We start from the raw sequence: 22,929 nt of genomic DNA, 5'->3' as shown, positions 1-22,929 counted from the left end.
TCCCACCTCACACCACCCAACTCCTTGTGCTACCACACTGTTTGGGCAGTCACCAGTGAATGAGAGCAGGTAACTGAGGGGTGTAACACTCAATGGGCTTTGTGCCAGGTTCCAAAAGAAAGGAAGGCTGTTTGAGGTTAATGATAGCAGGAAGGTAATCCACCACTTTAGATAGAAGTGCTAGTCCAGGGCAGCTGAAGGCATTCATGAGATCACAAGATGATGCAGAGTAAAAGGAACCACAAGAGGTCTCTAGCCCAGTCTCCTGCTCCAAGCAGGATCAGGTGCAAGATTTGAGCAGGTTGCTCAGGGCTTCATGCCAGTGGGGGCTTGGGAAACACCAAGGATGATGGCTGCAAAACTTCTCTGAGCACCAACCTGCTCCTATAAATGACTGCCCACCAGGTGAAAAAGGGTTTCCTTATAAACAGCCTGAACCTCTCTTTTTTTCAGTCTATGCCCAGTTTCTTCCAGCCTCCCCCCATACACGAGTGGAAAAGCCAGACTCAAAAAGCTGCCATGCAAGGCAGTCACAGCTGGGGTCTCTGCCTGCAGCCCTGCTGCTGATTTTGGACTGTATTGCTGGGTGAGTTGTCACAAACTTGCTTTGGGAGGAAAATCTGTGGCATATTTCCACATTTGTATAAAAATTATCTATAGTTCACCACAAAGCAATGAATGGAATAACCCATCAAAACACTGATGATGGCAAAAGTCAGTACCATTTTTTGTGCATAAAACATAGGTGTTACTGGAAAGTGGAACTGACCTCCCACTTAGAACAGGAGTGACATTTGTATGTAGTGCTATCTGCCTCAGACATGTACAGATCATGTTAACCCACCCACTTTCCTTCCCTGATCTTCTATCAAGTAAAGTAAAACACAAAAAATTCTATGAATCTTCTAGGTATTTTAACACTCACACACCATTTCTTTCCTCGAAATTGAGAGCAGAGAACATGGTTCTTTAAGAATATTTTAATTTATTTTAAAAAATAAATAAATAACCGAAAAAACCCCCAAATTAGAGAAAACACCAGAAAATACTACAGCAATGATAAAATACACCTGGCAGACATCTTGTGATTGTTTCTGAGTCTCCTACAAATCCCTAAATGCACTTTCTGTAGTATTATGGATTATCACACAAAATATTTTTGACAATTAGGAAATGTAGGCATGTAAGATAAACAATACTCAGAGTGTATTTTAGCAACTGTATAAACAAAATAATATTAATTGTGTAATTAGACTATTACACTAGAAAAACCTGAATTTCCTTGCCTTAGTGACACTGTTAAAATCTTATTACATATATTTAAACATATTTATCTATATTTTCCTTGCCTAATAGCTCTTCTGAACTCATTCTCAGACCCCAGAAAACTCCTTCTGAACATTGGTGCTTACACTGCGACATATACCATACCTTCAGTCATTTTGTGGTAGTAAGCCTGGATCCACACTAGCATAAGAATCTGTTTCCATGGATAAGAGCATGGGACTTAGACTGAAACTCTGTTTCTCCCCTTTTCTCAGTATATGCCTATATGGGTTAAAGAGAGTCTTTTAATTAAAAGACAAAAAAAAAAAGCAGCAATGCACCAAGCATTTTCTCCCTGTGCCTTTCAGGTATTTGCATGAGTCTCAGGTTTCTTAGGAAATGCCACTTCCTGGAAAAAAAAGAGAATGCAGAGAAACTCCACACCCTCCTCCTCTCACTCCAGATCTGGCACCCACAATTCCTCAGGCTGTTTTTCCAGCCATGTGGCTGACTGTGACAAAGGGAGGGGAATTGGAAGGGAATTCTCTACTCACTGCTTCCACACCTGAATTTTCACCTACCTCCTACACTGTAGCGTCCACAAAATTTCTGCCGAAACATCCTTGTTTTTCATTAGCAAACAAGTGCAGCTCCTGGCCCAGGGCATGTGCTAAGAGTGGGCCCGAACCATCATACAGCCCTTCCCTTTTCCTCTTCCAGCCCTCCATACTGGCAGAGGCACTGAAGTGGAAAACCCCACTTCTTCCCCATCAGTATCAAATCTGTATAGTCCTACATATGTTCCTCCCAAACCTTTTCCCAAACTAAATGTACTTATCATCAGTTACCTTTGAAATACATATTCTTTTCCAGGAATGTAGGAGTCCAGATAATGAAATTTTAGGCAGATGGTGTGGTCCTGTTTCTGTCATACTTGAGTTTGACAACAAACCATCACAGTTTAGACCCACTCAGCAAAGCAAATCACAGACAAAAATGTTCAGACACAGCTGTGCCACTGTGTGTTCACTGCCAGAGACACATGGTGCCTGACTTGAGGTCAGCTGTCCCTGAAAACTGCTCCTGTGCGTGTGTTTGGGCACCCAAAATAAAATAATCATGTTTGAAAATCTTGGGTCACAATGATATGGCAGAAGTACCTTGCTAACAAGATCATTAGATGAAGATAAGTGAGAATGTCACTGTTTTACAGAAAAGACTTAGGAACACAAGCAGTTGCTTAAAGCTTAATGACTGTTGAATTTCTATAAGGTGAAAGGGGAATAAAAAGAGAAAAATGATGATGGATTACAGTGTAGTGAAGTATGCAAGTCTAACATCTTGTTTAGACTTCAGAACTCTTGCAATAGAGCAATACTGTTGATGGACATTCATCAACTGTACTTTCATCTGATGTTAGCTGGCAGAAGTCCTATTCAGAAATAATTCAAATGGCTAAGGAGCCTCTGGTCAGTATTGCCTTTTCATCTGGTGACCTAGGGCAAAGTACACAGCAAACTCACTGTGGCTGTGACAAACCAAGTCTGTTTAAAAGGAATTTGCTACACTTTTAAGAGAAAGTTAGAAGAAATCTCTCCGAAGAAAGGCAAGGTAAAATGAGAAGCAAGAAAGCAAGGCAGAGAAAGCAAGAAATAGCTCTTTCTTAGCAGAGAAAGATGGTCTTTTTCTACACTATAATTTTAGCAGGGTGTTTTAAGAAAGTTAGCTCACTTTCACCTGATGCTTCTGAAAGCTCTTCTCAAAACAGACTGTACTTTACCATAGATTAATTGAATCAATTCACACAACCTCTTGAATCAATTCACAGCCTTTTTTCTCTAATGAGCAACATACATTAAATTACAATTTGTCTAGTTTTGACCAGAATTTGTTAAGTTTCTGATGGTTTTAGATACTGTTGAATATTAGGTTTCACTAGCTATTAGGTATCACACACTACACCTTTTAACATTTGTCATGCCCTATTTGCTATCTAGTCACAGCCGTAATTTTGCTGTTCTTCAGCAGCATGAAGTTGTAATTAAAAACTACAGGGCTGTTTAAAGGGCTTAGTAAAATTGTACTCACTGGGGATGTCCTCGGGGTCCAGAGCTGAAATGTAGTTACCAGTCAGAAATTCAGCATACCAATGGGGATACGACTCCAGCTCTCCATGTCCATGCCATTTCAACTCTGAGCCTTGATTTATTCCCTCTATGGCTCCCAACTCATTTCAAAGAAAGCACTGCTTCACATATGCATTAGTCAGGTAATTACTCCAACATGTCTCCAAATATTGTCACAGTCAAATAAATTATTAATATTTGAATACATAAGCTTAATACAAAATGCCATCAAAATCACAGAAGCTTATTATGTATTGAAGGCTGTATGTGTGTATTACATATATTTGAAAACTGTGATATCTAAGATCATCCTATCTGCTCGACAGAAAGCATGTGAAGATCAGTCCATTCTGCCAGCATGTGGGATCAGGTGTGTAACTGTATTGCACTTGGGAGTACCAGCATATCCTCTCAATTTTTTTACTTATAATGCACTCTGCATATGCCTACCACTTTGCAAACACATGAACGATAAGGCTGCTGCTCCAGGAAACTTGTATCTTGACTCATGTACAACAAAAAGGCTAATAGTTCAAGTGCTTATGAGAGCAAACAACAAGTCAGCTCTTCAGGGCAAAGTTGTTTATTAGAAAGCTTAAGGAAAGAGTTGGGCTTCAAAACATTCCTTATTGGCTCTGAGTTTCCTTTCTAAAATAAATAATGACAACCCAGTTTTTAATTACTTTAGATATTTCAAAAGTGTCACAATTCCTGGGGTTTATGAAGACTGTATTCACTTGCATATGGTATGTTCTTTGCACTCTAATTTGAAGGTTTGTTTTGCAAAAATTTGTCACAAATAACACTTATTAGCCACAATGGCCACTGCTCACAAACAAAAAGAACATGTGGCAAAGTTTTCATGCCCTATCTGGGTTTGCCCTTGTATACTCAGTCTCTTTGCTGTTGTCCTCTTGATTTTAATAATGACATAACTTTGATGAGTGGAGTAATTCATAGACTCTTTCTGGGTAGTTAATATTTGCTGGTACACTCAAAATGAAAAAATGGCTACTTTTGAAGTGGAAAAAAGTTTTCAAAACCTTTCTGATATCTCAAAATAAAACTGAAAAGTGTACAAAGTCCAACGCTGTTTTCCAGGACAGATCTCGAGGGTGCCATTGGCTCCGCTACTGTGTCCCTAATCTCCTTCGTTTTCTGGATTTGTTGAAGGACCTGACAGTGTGGGATAGGGTGGAGAATGGACAAAAACTGAGGGCCTCACTCCGGGGTGAGGTGCTGACTGGTAGTTCCCAGGGCTGTGTGTGCCTTTTTCTTTCGTTGCGGACAAACTCCTCCGGCCGGCCAGGGCGTGCAGCGGGGTGGGACGGGGACAGGCTTATCCTGGAGCCGTCAGCCTGGATGTCTGAGGTGACTGAAATCCTGGAGAGAAACATCCCAGAGCTGTGAAATGAAGCTTCTTGGGGCAGGGTGCCCGCACAGTCCCTGTCCCACACAAACGCCTCGCGGGGGTCCCCAGCCCTGCCGCCTCTCACAGCGCACGGCCCGCCCCCGTGCTGCTGTCCCTGCCCTGCGGGGACACGCGGAGGCGCCCCGGGGCCCCGCCGGCGGCAGGCAACGCCGATGCCTGGCCGGGCGCCCGTTTCCCGGGACTACGTTTCCCAGGGATCCGCGGCGCGGCCCCGCCCGCTGTCAGCGAGCGCTGCAGGTTGATCGCCGCGGCTGCAGATGAGCGGAGCCCGCGCGGGCGGGGGGGCGGCCGGGGCAGCGCCGCCGGGGCCGGGTCGGCGGCCGGCGCACTATGCGAGGCCGGGAGGATGGCGGTGGAAGGTAAGGGCGTCGCGTCCCCTGCCCGCCGCCCCCGGGGTCCCTCCCCTGTCTCCTCCCCCGGGCACTCACCTGCGCCGTGGCGGAGCTACCCGGCTCGGCCCGGTGGGAGAGCAGTGCCCGCCGGCGGGGCCACTCTGCCGCCCACTGCCCCGGCCTCGCCCGCGGGGTACCCGCCGACCCCGCGCCCCTCGGCCCCGCCGCCCGCAGCGCCGCGGCTGCCCCGGACCAGGTGCCGTGGGGCCGGGCCGCGGCTGCCGCCCCCGCCCGCGGCGGGGTAGGCGGCAGGGGCTGCCCGGCGGCTTCGGTCGGCAACTTCCCGGCGGGCCCGGAGGTGCCGCCTCTCCCGGCAAGGGCGGCCGACCTGCGCCGCCTCCCTCCGGAGCGGCCCCGGCGGCCGCGCTCAGCCCCGGGCGCCTCCCCCGCCCCGCCGCCGGTCGGTTTCCCGCGGGCGCCGAGGCGCCGCCGTCCCTCGCTGCTGCCCAGATCCCTGAAGTGCCCCGAGGCCGCGATGCCCGCGTAGCTCCAGCAGCCCCCGGCCGTCCCCCGCATGGGCGCAGAGCTGTGCTCGGCCCCTCCTTCCCTCAGAAGGATGGAGAAGCCAAAGGGCCGAGATGCTCAGCTCCTGGGCAGCCGGGAGCTGTGAGGTGTTCATAAGGTGCCCAGTTCTTGGGGAAGTACCCCGGTAACTGAGGCGATAACTACCAAGACAGGTGGATGCTTTGCTAGGTCTTCCAGTTAGTGCTGGGCTCCTTTTAGCCGTCTGACATTGGCTGTGTTCCCTTTCCATTGGGTCTTTTGGGAAGTTGGAGGAGAGAGGTGTATGGGAAATGGCAAATCCGCTTTACTGCTCTCTGCTTTCAAAATTCACTTGGTTTTCTAGTGCTTTAGAGTGAGGCAGTGACAGTCCTGGGGTCTGTGCCTCGTCTTGCTGGTTTTGGTGCCCTTGGGAAAATTAAAGAATCCTGTGTAAACCAGCCATCTGACCCCTTCTGCTGTGCTTAATTTAGTGTATGTTGGTGTTTTTGTGTGTTCATTTTGAGACTACTATGAATTTTGTTTCTCAGCTATGCCGAAATCTACAGTTCTACCAGAGACACTTTATTGCTGAAAATCATGCTGATGCTGTCTTTTGCTAGGTACCTAAAGTGAACAGCACAAATGATAGTCCAGCAAAAACTTAGGCTTCCTGGAGGCAGTGGGGAGCTAAACATCCCTGGAAAACACATTCCTATGCAAATTCAAATAAACGTAAACAAGACCACTATGTCTCAAAAGGTGTCTGTCAACATCCCAAGTTGTTCTTCCTAAGCGTAAGCCTCTCCATGAGGCAAACATTTCTTATGCACAGGCTGCTTTGCCAAATGGCAGTTTTGAAGACTGGAATGATACAAAGAAGGAAGGTCCTGAATAAAAGCTTTACTTCTTTGGTGGCAAAAGCATAGTGACATGAACTGGGCATGCGTGCCCAGTAGTGGGTAAGTAAGTAAATGAAATGGACTGCCATGCACCAGATGGTTCATATGCCAGCAGCAACCCCTGTTTCAGTGTGCTCACTAATGTCATCCTCTTTTATTTACTTGAAGTCCTTCTCAGTCTGTTTGCTAGATCTTTTCAGGTCTGTAATAATTCCTGTCATATCTGCAGTGCCCTCCATCTGAGAATCTCTAAAAGCTTTGTAAATATTAATGAAGGAAAGCTCTGCTAAAGCTTTGAGAAGCAGTGCCTTTCCCTTCTCCTGAGGTGCAATTTTTCTCTTTAACTCCTTCTTCCCATTTCCTTCCCCCAGGATGCATCCTGCTGTGGTGTCTCAGAATAGGCATTCTTGTCTGTGTGTTCTGCATTCCTCCCATTTTGTTTTTTTCTCCCTCAACTTTCTTGCCTTTGCATAATTCTGTTGCCCTCACACTAACACAGCAGTATGACTATTTCAGCACAAGTAGCCATGTGGCCATAACTACTTTGTGTGTATGTAGTGCATCCACATTTCAGGCCTTTTATTATCCATCACTTACTGTTGGAACCATGTTTCTTTGTGTGACTGTGCTTAACAGCTTGCTTTTCCCTTAATGCATCTTCTGCCGTATTGGAGCCCTGAGTGTGAGCTGTGCTCTGTTCCTGAACTGTGACTTTTGGCAATGAACATGTGGCATTACAGCTTCTGTTTGGAAAGCTGAGAGGTTACTTGTTCCTCATGATTCCGATGACCACAGTGTACAGACCCTGCTTTAGTCGAAAGTAAGGTTGCCATTGAATTTTCTAAATAGATAGTTTTGTAGAAAAATGTCCTGGACTCAGGAAGAACAGTTGGGATTTTTTTGTTTTCTGTTTGTTTGATTTGTTAGTTTTCTTTGGAAAAATGCTTTCCTGGTTTTCAGCTTGGGATCTTGAGAGCATAAACCTGCTGTACATCAGTTCTGGAAGCTTGGTAATAAGGTTTAAGGTGAGGTTATCTGGCCTTCCAGTCTCTGCAGTAGTCAGCTGGGAGCTTGGCTAGGATGGGCTTCCTGGGCTTTCTTTTATAGAGTGAAGCGAGGCTTTTGAATGGTTGGGCCAACTGGCTTCTTGCACAGACTTGCAAGTGGCTGGCTCTGGGATGCAACTGGCAGGGAGTGGAAAGGTCCCTGGGGCACAAGAGAGGCCTGGATTCTGCAGCACGGAGAGTTCCTGACCTGAGCCAACATCCACTGCCCCACCAGCTCCACCAGGGCTATTGTTCTATGGAACCTGCTCGTTTGTCAGCTTCAGCCACAAACCCAGAGTCTTTCTTTTGTTTTTCCTTTCAGAAATGCTCCGTGTGGCTAAGGTGAAAATATTTTGTAGCTTATACTTTTTGGAGAATCTTTGAAAAGTTTGTTCATTTTATGTAACAAATTTCTGAAATCTTCCTCAAATCTGATTATTTTAAAGTTGTCTTAGCATGGTGTTTAGCTATGGCAACAAATGTCCATTGGTTTACTTAAGGAAAATATCCAAACATTTTTACTGGGATAGCTGACAGTGGTAGACTTTCAAATATGAAGTGGGAATCTGGAGAATACTACAGTTCTTTGCCATTTATATATTATACATACTCTAGTGTCCCAAAAGAGATTCTGTGGACTGGGAGGTCCTTTGGGCTATATAGTATCAGTGCTTCCAGATTGATGAAAGGATTGGTATGTGTATGAGGAAAGTGAGTTTGCACTCCTTAATATGAGCCCATCGAGATGGGAGCACTGCCAAGGTAAGTCTATTTTTAGACTCAACAGTTTTGACAATGTTCCTTTAAGTGTTTTTTTTCCTTCTAGTAAGAATGAAAGAACTAGGTCAGAGCCAGTAGAAAAAGGCTTTTGATCTCTGGAACAGTGTTCTCAAATTTTTTTTTTTCAGTTTGCTCTTGTGCAGCAGAGGTAAAGGGGAAGAGAGAGAAATGGTGATTTCCTTACCCCCCAGTGTTTATTGCACAGGAAAGTGAGAGACTGACAGCACCCACCAGATGATGTCTGCATACAGGTGATCCCACACAGTTCTGTTGGATCCCCTGCAGCTCTGATCTGTGGTGTCTTTCAGATTCCTGTGCAAAGAAAAAGTGCTAATGATATCATGGATTTCTTTCATGGTAAGTGTTTAATGAAGTTTGGTCTAACACCTTTCTTGTATAGGGTTTGGAAAGTGCCACATAACATTTGTTGCAGGTCTCCTCCTGGAAGTTTATGTAAATTTCCAGTCTCCTGTGGCTCTTCTGTAGTGGGCTCATGCTATTGAGACCTTGGGTCTTCCTATGGGATATTTTTTACTAAGAAGTGGAGCCTTGCTGGCATAAAATGTCAACGACTGGCCTTACCCCTTGGTAATCCTTAAAGAGACCAAGACTCGAAGGAGGTTAGGGCATTCTGTGGAGTGGCATCCAGGTTAACTGCTGCAGGACTGAAGTTATTTGCAGCTTGTAACCAGCTTGTATCAGAGTGATCCTGTGAATTTCAGCTATGTGATGTACCTTGGTTGAACGCCTTCAGTGCCTAGCAACTCCATGGATATTGAATGCTGCCATGTGTTTTTTCAGGGACTCGAGATACGGTGAGCTCATAGATGTGCTATGCTAACTCTGCCAAGAATGTTAAAGCGAGTTCAGGATCATCCAGAGGACAGCTTTGAAGCAGCTTTCAGTGTAGGTACCTATCATGCTGTTCCAGGATGTGCCCAAAAGTACAACTCTTCTGACAGGTATTCAGTTATTCAACTTTGTCTTATTCCTACATGCACTTCAAGCTCAGACTGGATATGTCTCCATATCTAAGTCTCCAGGGAATGTGATCCAATAGATGGTCTTTCAGCACACTTACTTTCCTATGGACCAGAGAAGTAACAAACCCTGTGATTCAAAAATAGGACATGCTTCCATCAGTGTTTTTGGTTTCTTCACTGATTTCTAACCACTTCTTAGCTTGAGGGATTCAGACATGTGGCTTGGAAATAGCTGCCAGTTGGAAGCAGGACTGAGACACACATCTCAATTCAGCTCTCCAGTTGAAACAATCACATTGGGCCATAGCAGAGGCGATTGGCAAGACCAATGCTGGAAGTGCATTGGACAGTGGGGCATAAGATTTGAACATCAGCCTTTGGTCTTGTGTTCTGTATGTTACTTTCTGACCATTTATTGTAAAAATGCATCAGCATTTATGGAATTCCAGACCAGAACATAGATCTTTCCTTACCCATGTTCACGTGGCAGCCTTCTTGTTGGTCTGTAACATCTACACCCTTGTTTCTTGCTCAGCAGCAGCACAACCTCCTGCCCGCCCCCACAGTGTGCATATAGCCTGGTGGTTGCATGTGCTTCTCTGCTTTGAGCTACTGCTTAGAGCTTTCCAATCTATGTTGCTACATTTGAAAGGGAGACTGTGAGCTGAAGTTCAGAAGTTGCATTCCATTGTGGGAATTGGAAACCCCAAAATGAAGCTAGAACAAAGAAGGTCACTGCAATGGAGTGTCTTTGGGTGTACTCAGATTGAGTGGAGGGTGGATATTATGGAAGTTATGTGATCATTTTACCCTTCTTGCTTTTACAAATGAACGTATACTAGGCAGGAATCAAGGTACCAAATATAGACTTGGTGTGACACTGTGTTTCCCTTGGATTAAATTTGGTTGTAGAATAAGAGTGTTTCTGGAAACTCGGAAGTACTTTCAGGTCAACTAGTTTAGATACAGTTCCTTGAGTGTTTGACCTTACCCTTTAAAATACTTGGAAGACTTAGAAGCTCAAGGAGGGCGTTGATTAATATAAATTTATTCGTTCAGCACAATTGAATCCCATCATAAGGTTAAAACTTGTCAGGTGGTGGTAATATATGGGCAAAAGGAAGGAGTCATGCTTTGAAAGTTCATGTGCTTTCTGCACCAAGAAGGAAATGCAAGTGAGCAAATGACAAGAGTTAGACTTTGGATGCATTTCCTAACGTACTACTGGAAAGTACTGACAAAACCTGTAGTGACATTGTAAGATCTTATTTAAATGGATGTAAGATCTCATGCTTAAATGGAAATTAAATGTAAGATCTCATGCTTAAATGGAAATTATAAAATAGAACTGTTCTTGAGAGGTTTTGGAGGGTTTTTTTGTTCTTCTGTTATGTCCAAGCATGGCACGTGACATCCAAGGAGGTTGTGTAGCTTTGTTCCTCTTGTTTACAGCTGAGTGTATGAGGTTCAGGGCAGGCTGCTTAGAGCCAGTCTCTAGTGCTTCCCAGTATTGCTGTGTCACAAGGGCTATGGCAGGAGAACAGCAGTGACAGGCTCAGAGCAAGGCACTGTAGCTGGATGGAGTCAGAATTGCAGACTGGTACTGGTTGTTGAGCTGATAACCATGGAGAGGTTTCTGTCCAAAACATCTTCTGTGCAGGCTTGGTGGTGGATGCAGAACTAGGTGTCTGTGGAGCACTGTAAGGTTTTGGTTTGCCCATTTGTCTCTGAAAGTAATACAGCTAGTTTGCAGAGGTAGTAGAGCTGTTAAAAGGCTACTTTTAAGTTCACTAAGTATTGAGTCTGTGGGTCTGTTAGGATACTGTGCCTGGTTCTGGAGCCAATTTTCTCTGTTGTCCTGGCTGAGACAGCTTTACTCTCTTGTGCCCTGTTTTGTCTCTTCACTGTCTCTCCTTTTGTCCAGACTGTGTGATCTCTAATGCAATGCCCTTTCTGTGATCAAGAGATACTCAGTTTAAAACTGAGCAATCCTGTTGTGGGTTATTTCTCATGAAAGCTGTTGCCTTTGAATGGATACAGGTATTTATCCTTGCAGATTAACAGTTGAACAGCTCAGCCCTCAATTATCTCTCAAAACATGCAGAGAATGCAGAGGGTGTAGTTCTGGAAGGTGCCAAGGGCAAAGGTGGAGAAAAGGGCTAAAAAATTGAGTAATTTTGAAGTCTTCTGAAACTGTCTGGTTGGTGCTGGTCAAAATGACAAACAAGATTTCAAGAACTATGAGGAGAACTCAGAAAAAGGCAAGGAAGATCTTTGTTTCTGTATCATTGCGTATTGCTCTTGTATTGTGAATGCTCCCTGCAGCTTTTGCTTGTCACACCCCAAAAGAAGGAGAGGACTAGAAGGAATACAGAAAAGAACAGTCAGTTGGTCAGAGACGTGGTCTCTGAAGGCAGGTTACAGATATTATCATTCTTTAGCTTGGAAAAGAGATGGGCAGGTTACAAAGATTCTGATTCTTCAGCTCGGAAGAGATGACCATGGAGAGAATCCTTAGGCCTGGATGAATAGTTTGGAGAAGGTGGAAAAAGGAACTAGGTCACAAGGCAGAACGATGAAGCTGTCGAGTTTTGTGCTTTAAATTAAAAAAAGGAAATAGTTTTTCGTATAACACAGAGTTCCCCAAGTGCACTTTTACCTTTGCGGGTTATTCCTAAGGTGCCAAGGAAGGATCAATTCGTGTACGCCCTGCTCTCATGCTATTTTCTCAAGCAGTGGCATAAAGGGCTAGACTTCTAGTCTGACCCAGCCTGATCACTTTTATGACAAAGTCTAGCTCATCTGTGTGTCCAGAACAATTCCACTCACCACAAGAACTTGATTTGCATCGAGTAGCTAAGAGGGAAATTTGGCCAGGACAACCCAGAAACAGAGAGGAGATGGGGAATTAGGCACTGAGCCATAAAAATGTTAACAGGCAGGGTCATGATGCATAAGATATGTAGCTTTCATTTTCCTAGTATATAAGAACTGATACTGCTCTGTAAGAGGAACCCTGCTTTGTCTGGTCAATGGGATTTGGGGGAAGGAGGGGTCCTGCATTAGGCTGCAGCTGTAGAAATGCCATCCTGGAAAGTACTGATTCTCCACAGCAGGTAGGGTTGGAAACACCTGTACTAACTTCTATAAATGAGGCGAAGTATGGTCTGAGAGAGACCTTCAGGAAAAGCTGAAGCAGATTAGATCTACAGATCTCAGCCACAGTGGCTTCTGCCTTGAGTAAGTTTTATGTTCCCTCACCTTTGCATAGGGTCCTCCTTCTCTCTCCAGAAGTGTCCTCTTGCAAAAGGACTACAGAAAGAGTGAGGGAGTTGCTGTGAATAGCTGCATGTTCTCTGTGCAGTATGAGCTAAACTTGGCATTAAAGAGCAGGTTCATTACTTAAAACAGTAAGAATTCACCCTAGTTTGTGCTCCTCCTGGATGAAGCAAGGAGGTGTGCAGGGGACTGAACTTGGGCTGAAGTGAACTCTGCATTCAATTACATGATCTAATATGCTTGCAGGGAGTATGTGATTGACAAAAAAAAAGGGTATGAGGAAGACACTCAGTGAGGATTTTAGCTGGTCTTTAGTGCAGCCCTATCCATCTCTGTATAATGTGGAACTTTGCTAGCTCCTATTCTTCAGCTGAACAATCAAGTTATTACTTTCCTCCATTCCCCATTCATCTGCTCTCTGCCCTATCTTTGTGGCTTTTCTTTTTAAATTTTATTTTCTTCCCCCAGAGGGGATTTTGGTTGATTTGATTTGCTTCTTTGCGCATAACCTAGTAAAAGCAAGAAAGAGACTTTTAATAATGCTGTTTCATAAACATAAAGAAAGAGAATTGTAATATGTGTCAATAGAAGCTTTCTCTCAGATTGTCCTCTGCGTGCTCTCGGCTGATGGTTCATTGCTACACAAATCATCTGGGGTACTAGAGCGAGTAGGATACAGTGGTATGAGTAAGCAGTAGGAGGTGAAGAATTTTACTGGGGGAAGGAAAGAAGGCGTTTCCAGGCTCTTCAGTTAAGTGTACCAGGGAAGGGATAGCCTTGAACAGTGATAAGGGAGGTAACTTTTAGGCAGTTGAGGGAAAGCCAGGACTGAAAACAGAAGTCAACTGCCAGATTGCAAACTAGTTATGCTAGTGAGAATGAATAAAGATATTTTCATTTGCATTTTGATGACTGTGCATCATTCATGGGACAAGAAATAAAGCCTGGATCGACAGCTGAATCGCAGCCATTTCTGTGCCACATGTTCAGCAGACACCAGCTTTCATGAGTAGGGCAAAAGCAGAGATCTGTGATGCGTGTGTGGGTCAATGCACCTCTGATGCTATAATAAAGACTTAACCACTGTGTGTCTGAGCTGTTCTGTGTGTATTGGATAGGTACTTTAGTGTTTAAAAAAAGTTTTTGATTTAATGTTGGCTGATTATAGAATTGAATAGTAGTACTGTTAGGACTTGAGAAAGAGGCATTCTCAGAAAAAAAAATTTGTGGTGAAGCATGACTAGCCAACTTTCTAAGCAGTGACTACAAGACAAGTTTCTTCCAAGATCAGTGCAACTAATGAAGACTTGTTGCATACCTAGGTGCTTTATTACTCTTTTTTATCTCTCCATATTCTCTCTGAAATTCTTAGGGCAGCAGTGGTACCTAGTTTGGAGTTTGCCTAAGTAGGTTGGTGACTGACAATTGTAATTTATGGTGAATACTTTTCCTTGTGAGAGAATTATTTTAGGTCTCTTCCTCTCTATCCACCAATTGGTTTTCTTTGCTTTTTGTACTTACACTTCTTATCTCTTGTAGCACCCTCTTTGCATGCAACTTTGTGCATCTCACAATCTTGAAATCCAGAGTTCTTCACTATTCAAGAGAATCTCTGTAGATGCTTGCACAAGCCTGCTTATTGACTTACTAGTTTGCAAAACAAATGAGCAACTATTTTGTACTTTAATCCATAGCTTAAATTATTTTCTCGTGTGCATGTGATGCATGTTACTTACTGCCCTTTATTACTTTGTTCACTAAGATCCATTTTGCTCTAAGTTAATTGCATAGCTCACTTGGTCCCCTTATGTCTGTTCCCCTCTTCATCTATACCTGTACAGAATTTGTGGTAGCCTGGCCTTATTTATTCACTGAATGGGTTCATGTTTCAATGAGCCTATGTTGCTAGCGTGAATTCAAGAGCTGCTTGTATCAAATGTACCTTTATTGAAAAGGAATGAGAAAGTGCTTCAGAAATAATTTGGCTGTCCAGTCACTGTGTCTGCTTTTTACCATGAAATCCTGTTGCTGTTATAAAGGTTGAACTTGCATTGCTGAGACTCCCAAGGTCTATCAGCATAGTGATGACATGCAGTCTGTCTCCTGAAGAGCAGGTGTAAAAGAAACTGTTTACAGCATTTGCTAAAGTCTGTGAAATAAGAGATGTCAAGTGGATATTGCCATACATAAAATAAATAGTTTCCAGTAGGAAAATTGTAAAAAATGCATAAGGAAATTTTTTAGCTGAAGAAACTTAATTACATACATATCCTGGTGTGATGAGGGTCTTCGAAGGCAAACTCAACCGATACAAGAAGAGACTTTCTTTTTCTGGGCATAGTGTTTCTGTTCTGTAGAGAACTAAGGGGTCTTTTCTCTCTACACTCAAGATTTGTTTGGCCTTCAACCAAATTATGAGTTTAGTTTGATTCCAGATACTAAAGTGTTAAGTTACTCATTCTGGTTTCTTGATATATTTCTGATGCTGTACAAGATTTTGTACCATCTTATAGCTGAAGTTTGTTTGAGAGATGTATGTGAAGTGTAGTAGCTTGTCTCAGAAAACATACTTTTTCTGTGTTTTTCTTTGGCTTTAGTTTTGGTTATTTTTTCATTGTTTCTGGAGAGAGTGAATGGCTTATAGTAGTATTTGGCTTGATACCATGAGATGACTACCCCATTGCCTAGCTAGAGATGTTCAGGGATAGTTGCCTCAGGAATGCTGTTACCTTAAATTTTCTTGTTGATAATAGTTCTAAAGGGATAAAAAAGGCAAAAGCCCCACAAGTCACAGTTACAAACTAAAATGAATGCTCCTCCTCTGAACCCTTTATCCCCTTCTGCCTCTATCCCCTTCCTACACCTGTCTCTGCTTTGCTCTGCCCTTCCTGCCCTCTTGAACTGGTTCAATGTCCACTTCCTTGTTGCTGAGCTGTCACTTCTCTTGCCCTTCAAGATACCGCCCACTCTTGGGCATGTCCCACTGCTTTAACAAAGACTTGACTGTAAAATTCTTGTAAGAAGCCTGCTTTTTTGTTAAACTGATTAATTAATGATTAGTAGTCATGATAACGAGTAGCTAGAAAGACAAGCAACTCTCTGGAGGGACCTGCAGGTCCAGGTGTGTGTCTGTGTCTGCCAGGCCTTGCTGCCTGTCTCTATCTGAGCTTTGTACTCAAAGCTACGGGTACAGCTCATCAGTAGCAGCAGTTCACAGTGCACTCCTCAGCTCAGTACTGGCCTGCCTTTTGGCACAGCATGTTTGTAATTGCTTAATGCTGCTTTTTGATGCTGACCAACAGAAGCAGATAGCTAGACACCAATATTACTTCAGTTAAGTGCTTTGGGATTTCAGCCTTACAGGAACTTGTGATAAATTCATGTTATTTGTACTGAAGTAGAAAAGGTCCTGACTGATTTGCTGGGCTTCTTTGCTCTGTGTGAATGCTGCTGATTTGGTGGCCATTAGACAGACAAGTTTGAGGAACAGAGCGGGCAAAATCTTGGAAATTACTAGCTCAGCAGGTTGCCAGCAATATTTACTAGGTTGCAACATAAGCAGCAGATTGTATTCATGTGAAACTTGGACTGCATTTTCAGCTGGTCCAACATGATGTATTGGGGGAACTGTGCAAATTTACATTAGGTGGAGAGAGGTCTGCATGGAGAAGTAGGTCTGCTAGGCAAAAGCTAGACTGTTTCTCAAAACTAGAAGCTGATTGATGAGGCAGATGGACCATCCATAGGAGTTATAGAAACTCATTACTGTGGAAGAAATTGCCGCCAGACAAAGTAGTCAAAATACTCCTAAGTTTTATAGTACAAATTAAAGCCATCCTTATTCGCTGTTTTAAATCTTGTTTTTTACTAGTGTAGAAGTGGTACTAACTGCTCAGGTCAGACATCTTTGAAATAATCCCATGTTTCCTAGGGATATGCAGAGCTACTAATGAAGTATAAGCTTCTTGAAATACAAGAAGGGCTTTGCAGTGCAGATCCGTCTTGCTCATTTGGTCAGTGTGAGGAGGCATCTCAATCTGAAAAAGACTTCAGTATTCTCAGTGTGACTGTCTCCTCTCTAATCAATGCAGGTAAAGCAGACTGTGAGTAAAGGCAAGCAAAAAGCCTCAGGGATGCTGTCTGACTACTCTGGATTGAAATGCAGCATCTGGAAGTGTATAGAACTCTCATTAAAAATGCTGACTGCAAAATTTATTGTGGTTGGAGGTTTGATTTGCTTTTGACAAAGAAATGGCAAGAGGTGGAAGGAAGAAGTCCAGTGGGAGCTGCTGTCCAAAGGTCTTTTGCCCTGGAAATACCTGTTAAATCTTTGTGACTACTGAGATGACTGAAAAGAGATATTTAGACCCTTTTTGTAAGGTTCCTGCTATGTCCAGCCTGAGTTTGTTAGTGTTCAAACTCTATGGATGAACTTTTGTCTGTCCTTTTCAACAGTGTGGCATTTTATGGTGGGAGTAGCAGGTGGATTGTATGGATTTACCTCTTAGCATTGTGCAGCTAAGTCTGTGGAATGAATACGTAAAATGGAGCTTGCAAGTTTGCCAGTATTTGACACATGAAAGTTTTGTAAGGATTGTTAGTGGTTGGGTGGGTATCTCCTGTGCCTGCTTTTTGTGTCTGAATAGCAAAAGCAAGCATATGACTATGATGCATGCAGAACAGGGCACATGAGTAAGAAGATGCTATTTTTACTCGATCACTTTTTAGAATAGAACAATTGTTATTGCATGTAACTCAAGTACTTGCCAAATATGCTTTAATGTAGCCTTAATTGATCTGCTTAAAATATTAAGCAGCCAGCAGTATTCCCACTGAAGCACATAGTTACGAAATGTTTGACACAGTAGGCAGGGAGTGCACAGAGGTAGTGATTGATCATAGATTTATCTGCTAAGCCTTGAGCCTACAGATGGAGAGACAAAGACTTCCCATCTGCCCATGCAAAAATTTGGATATATCAAGGCTGTGTTTTGAAGAGTGCCTTCAGGCTTTTTTCCAGACAGGATTCACAGAGTACCCTCTAGGAAAAGACAAGGCTTGCCCCAGATGCCAGTAACTTAGGATGGCTCTTGGTAACTTCTGTGTACCATCAAGCATGCTCAGACAAGCTGTCTCTTGGCTGCTTGCCATCTGGGAGGCAGGCATGCATGGCAGGAAGGTGGTGGCGGGGAGGGGGGGCAGAGCATTCTTTTTGCCCTGCGAGCTCTCCTGTCCAAATGCATGCGCACCCTGTAAAGATCTGTGTGGGCATGGAACTGGCTCACATGTATCAGCCAGCTTCTGCAGGGCAACAAATTATCTTGCTCCGTATACATGGAAAGGACTTGAGTTTGTGTTCCGCCGTATGTAAAAAGTACACTGTGTATTGCATTAATTTCCCTAGTTTTTAGAACAGATATGGGGTCATTTTTCCATTTTGGGTGCTCCACTTACTGTTTTTCTGACAGAGCTTTTCACTCTCGTAACCTGGCAGATCTCAGCAGCCTTTTCTTTAAGTTCTGGAAAAGAGGATATTTTCCATTAGATTCCTCTCTACCATTAGGTTAGGAGTACAAGAGTACTCAAGTACCTTTGTTTTAAATAATAGTTTGTTTCATAAATGTAATCTGTGGATCTGTGTTATTGTCAGCCAGTGCCATTCATTATGTGCTTGTTGTGCAGTCAGAGCTCTACAGAGCATCCACCCTCCTTCCACAAAAGGAAACAAGTTCCCACCATAGAAAGCTTTCAATGCAAGTTGAACGACAATTGTTAGAGGACCATGAAGAGAGACATGACATTAATCAACTGAGGTGGGGTTTTCAGCAGGGAAAGGTGAATACAGGTGATCTGAAACTGGATGAATAGTTGTATTACTGAGACATGGATGATACATGAGTATCAAGATTGTATGGAAGACTGTTGGAAGAGGTTCTGTTTCAAAATTTAATGTTACTGCTGGTATTGGATACTATGAGCTGCTTTGGAGGGTGTTTGTTGTCTTGATGTACTGTTAAAATTTGGGACTGATGAGGTGGATGTAGTTTGGTAGAATGAAGAGGTGCTGAGGGAGTAGGGATATTGTCAAAGGAGTAGTGTGGGAAAATGGTCTGAATGCAGAGGGCAGGATGAGCTAGCATTAGCCAATACGCAGGCAAGGAGGAGTAATGGTCTGGACAATATTTTAGCCAGAAACTACTTTGTCTGTAGGAAGATTTTTTTCCAGATGAATGCCATTAAGTCCTAAAAGAGATTTAAGATATGTCAGCTAAGAGAGTTCGGAGCACTTGGGCTGTGGTAAAGTTAGTGATTTGTGATTATTTTCTAAGAGCTGTTTAGGCTCAGTTCTATGAGATGCTAGCCCTGGGTGCTGTCAGTCCCCCAAGCCCCATTAGGTTTGATAGTTGATCCTGAGTTTAGAGCTGACCTAATCTAGCTAAAATTATATAAGGTATGGATTTAAGATAAGAATAAATTATTGACCAAACATTGACCTCTTTCACTGCCTTTAACAAATCTTGAAAGGGAACAATTTTGGTTTGTATTGACATTTAAAAGAAGGCAGGAGCTCCACCTCTGTCCGCCACGAAGATGGATCTAGGTATTCTGTGTGGTAACAGGAAGTAACAGACCCATGCAAGCAAATACTCCTTCCTCCTCTTCTCTGTGTAGCTGAGGGTTGGAGGTAGCACTAGAAGAAAATAGTAGAGCTGGCTACCTGAAGATGTGTCATGACAAAGAAAGATAAGCTTTGCCAAGTGACTGAGATTCTTATTCTCCTTAGGAAATAAATACCCCTAGAAAATAAAAAAGCTGTCTCTCCCCACTTCTCCCCCTCCCTCCCAATATTAACAACTCTCGAAGAGTCCCCTGAGGCAGCCTGTGTTTCTTTGAACCACTCGCCTGTTTTCAATTAAAAGATAGTGGGCATCTATGCAATTGCTAGCAACCTCTTCCATTTTTTCCTCTTTTCTAACCTGAAGGAGCCCAGTAAAAAGCATTGCTGAAAAAGCACTAGCATTCATTACTCTTGAATGCATGATGGGCTAAGGGTCAAGCAGCATCTTGCCAAGTGACTTATTTCATTTTTAAGCCATCCAGGTGCTTATAATTTTATAAAACCATTGAAGTTGGAAAAGAGCTTTAAAATCAAGTCCTACCCTTAACCCAGCACTGTCAAGTTCACCACTGTGTCCCCAAGTTCCATGTCTACATGTTTTTTAAAGACTTTCAGGGATGGTGACTCTACCACTTCCCTGAGCAGCCTGTTTCAATGCCTCACAACCCTTTCCATAAAGAAATTTTTCCTAATATCCAATCTAAACTTCCCCTAGCACAACTTGATGACTTTTCCTCTTGCCCTATTGTTACCTGGAAGAAGAGACAGACCCCCACCTGGCTACAGCCTCCTTTCAGGGAGTTGTAGGGAATGATAAGCCATCCCCTGACCTTCCTTTTCTCCAGGCTAAACACCCCCAGCTCCCTCAGCTGCTCCTCATCAGACTGGTGCTCCAGACCCTTCCCCAGCTCTGTTGCCCTTCTCTGGACACGCTCCAGCACCTCAGTGTCCTTTTTGTAGTGAGGGGCCCAGAACTGGACAAAGCACTCAAGCTATGGCCTCAGCAGTGCCGAGTAGAGGGGGACAATCACTGGCCTGGTCCTGCTGACCACAATTTCTGGTACAGGCCAGGATGCTGTTGGCCTTCTTGGCCACCTGGGCACATGCTGGCTCATGTTCAGTCGCTGTCAACCTCCAGGTCCTTTTCCAAGGGCAGCTTTCCAGCCACTGTTCCCCAGCCTGTAGCACTGCATGGAGTTGTTGTGACTCAAGTGCAGGACCCAGCACCTGGTGTTATTGAACCTCATGCCACTGCCTTGGCCCATCACTCCAGACTGTCCCGATTCCTCTGTAGAGTCCTCCTACCTTCCAGCAGATCAATACTCCCAACTGACTTGGTGTCATCTGCAGACTTTCTGAGGGTACCCTTGATCCCCTCACCCAGACTTTTGATACTAAATAGAATTGGCCCTGGGGAAAACCACTTGGGACCAGTCACCAGCTGGATATAACTCCATTTGCCACCACTCTCTGGGCCTGGCCACTCAGCCAGGTTTTTACCTGGCTGTACACCAATCCAAGCCATGAAAAGCCATTTCTCCAGGAGAATGCTGTGGGAGACAGGCTTTACTGAAGTCCAGGCAGACAACATACACAGCCTTTCCCTCATCCACCAAATGTGTCATGTGGTTATACACAGAAGGAGATAAGGTTACTCATCATGCTGCCATGTTATCAAAACCTGTATCATTTGCTCCCTCTAATGCATGGTAAATTAGTGCCATAACCAACAACGATCTCCTTGTTCATCCCATGCAACCTTTCTCCCTAATCTCTATTGCCTGGGGGCACTGGGAGGGGAGGAGTTGCAATTCACAGGAAACTTGCTGCTGGCAGTGTTCTTCCAGGCAGTTTTAAGTCCCACTGTGCTATGTAATTTCTCTTTGGTGAGCACTGGAACTGGGCTGACAGCCAAAAACTGCCTCTTTCTGGATGTTGCTGTAGTGTGTTAAGGTTTCAAAGGTGTCTCTAGGAGTCTTCCTATTCAGCTAGGCAAGATCCTTGCAGAAGACAGTTGGAAGTATTTTTATGGATCACATTTAGTATCAAATGTCTTTTCACTGCTGATCAGCCCTTGCTGGAGCAGGGTGTGCTGGGAGTACTTTTACAGGTTGGTTAAGATACATTTACATTTTTTGTAAAGGAGAGAATTAATTTGGTTACTAACAGAATGGTTTTCATTTTCCTTGGGCTGTGAAAATAGTCGGTCTTACTGGATAACATCTGTCTTTTCTGTGGTCTGGAGGATAGGCAAAGAAGTTGTTAGTAGTTGTTTCTTTCAGGTAGGTAAATGTGATCTAGAGGAGCTAGATAATAGTAGGTGGGTATAATCTAGGAGAGAGAATTTTTTGGTGTCTTGAGGCACACTGATGTAAATAGAAACCACAGAATCAAATTGTTTTTTAAGTTTTCATAGGAGGTGTTCCTGTCCCTGGCTTGCAGATGTAGGTATTGTAGTGGTTGCAGAGATCACTTATCTTTTACAAATATTTTGATGTTTTTAAAGATCCCAAAGGAAAAAGGTCAACATTTTGGCCTCTGCTTTACTTCTGTACCAAGGAATTGCTGTAACTTAGGCCCAAAGTTTTCAATTAAGACTCTAGGATTTAAGGTGAATAGATTTTTGAAAGGTGCTATAGTTAAAGAACCCTTTGCTTTCACTGCAGCTTGAGCCAGTTTCCTGTGAGAGGCTTTCAAGGGCTGATCTGTAGCTGGTAGAAACTGGCAGTTCTGATTTCTTCCCCAGCTCCCCACCCTTTGCTTCTAAGCCAAGCAAGAGTAAAAGGGCAGCTTTTATTTTGGATGTACATTGTTTCTACTCAGATCTGTCAAACATTGCATCACAGTATCTGAGCAAAGTTCTTTTGCACACAGGGGAAGTTGGGACCATTAAATTACCAGTAGCGCTAAAAGTAGCCCAGTTATGCAGGAACATAAGTGCAAAAGTCAGTTGCATAAAGAGGAAGTTTCCTCAGGATCCACACATTTATAAAATCACTACTATCTATGTGAGTGCTGGAACTGTGAAAATTTGGGCAGGAAACAAGCTACTGCCATAGTTCTAAATGGGCATTTCTGTTGTATTGTTTGCATTTGGTTTTTTTTTTTCTCTGGATGCTTTCCTTATTCTGCTGTCATTAGTCTGCACCTCATTATATACTCCCAGGGAGTACATCTCTTTTGCTTGTTAGGATGGTGTAGGTGGTAACTTGGAGTGGTACAAAGGACTGAAGGAGAGATAATCAGCTGGATAAGTCATTACTCTGTGCAGAGACTGACTTGCTGATTTTTTGTGCACAGCTTATTTATCCCACATTCTTTAAGACCTAGAATGTTGTAGGAATTGAAAATGTAGTAGAAAACCCTTAACTAGTTTGCCTAGAAAGGAAAAAAGGTATGGTTGAATGATGAATACTTAGTAAAAGCTCTAAGTTGAGGGTCTTGGATGCTGCAGTGACTCCAGCAGAGCACAGTTCCACACGGTAGCCTGCACTAAATAAATTTATACAGTGCTGCGTTCCTCTCATTTTCTTTCTTAAATATCTCACCTTGAATCCGCATCAAGGTGCAGATGGTTCATTTGCTTTGGTCTGACATAGCTCTGGTTACCACATGGCACTTCTC

At 43.5% G+C, this 22,929-nt stretch overlaps 1 protein-coding gene and 1 long non-coding RNA gene across 2 annotated transcripts in view; one reads left to right on the top strand and one right to left on the bottom strand.

Annotated features, from left to right (window-relative positions):
* Window positions 1-3,078: 3,078 nt before the first annotated feature.
* On the bottom strand, window positions 3,079-5,462 carry LOC125316890. Its single transcript, XR_007199891.1, has 2 exons — window positions 5,253-5,462; window positions 3,079-4,775 (listed from the first exon to the last, which is right to left on the bottom strand). It is a non-coding gene; the product is annotated as an uncharacterized LOC125316890 (long non-coding RNA).
* SAMD12 (sterile alpha motif domain containing 12) overlaps window positions 4,942-22,929 on the top strand; it is a 181,736-nt gene continuing 163,748 nt past the window's right edge. Inside the window, exon 1 of the mRNA XM_048286282.1 lies at window positions 4,942-5,183. Within this exon, the coding sequence (XP_048142239.1) occupies window positions 5,171-5,183 (13 nt within the window). The 5' untranslated portion in view covers window positions 4,942-5,170. The remainder of the gene's footprint in view (window positions 5,184-22,929) is intronic.

This window comes from Corvus hawaiiensis, chromosome 26 (genome assembly GCF_020740725.1).
Source record: "Corvus hawaiiensis isolate bCorHaw1 chromosome 26, bCorHaw1.pri.cur, whole genome shotgun sequence".
NCBI classification, from domain to species: Eukaryota; Metazoa; Chordata; class Aves; order Passeriformes; family Corvidae; genus Corvus; species Corvus hawaiiensis.
This window is presented reverse-complemented; position numbering and strand designations above follow the sequence as displayed.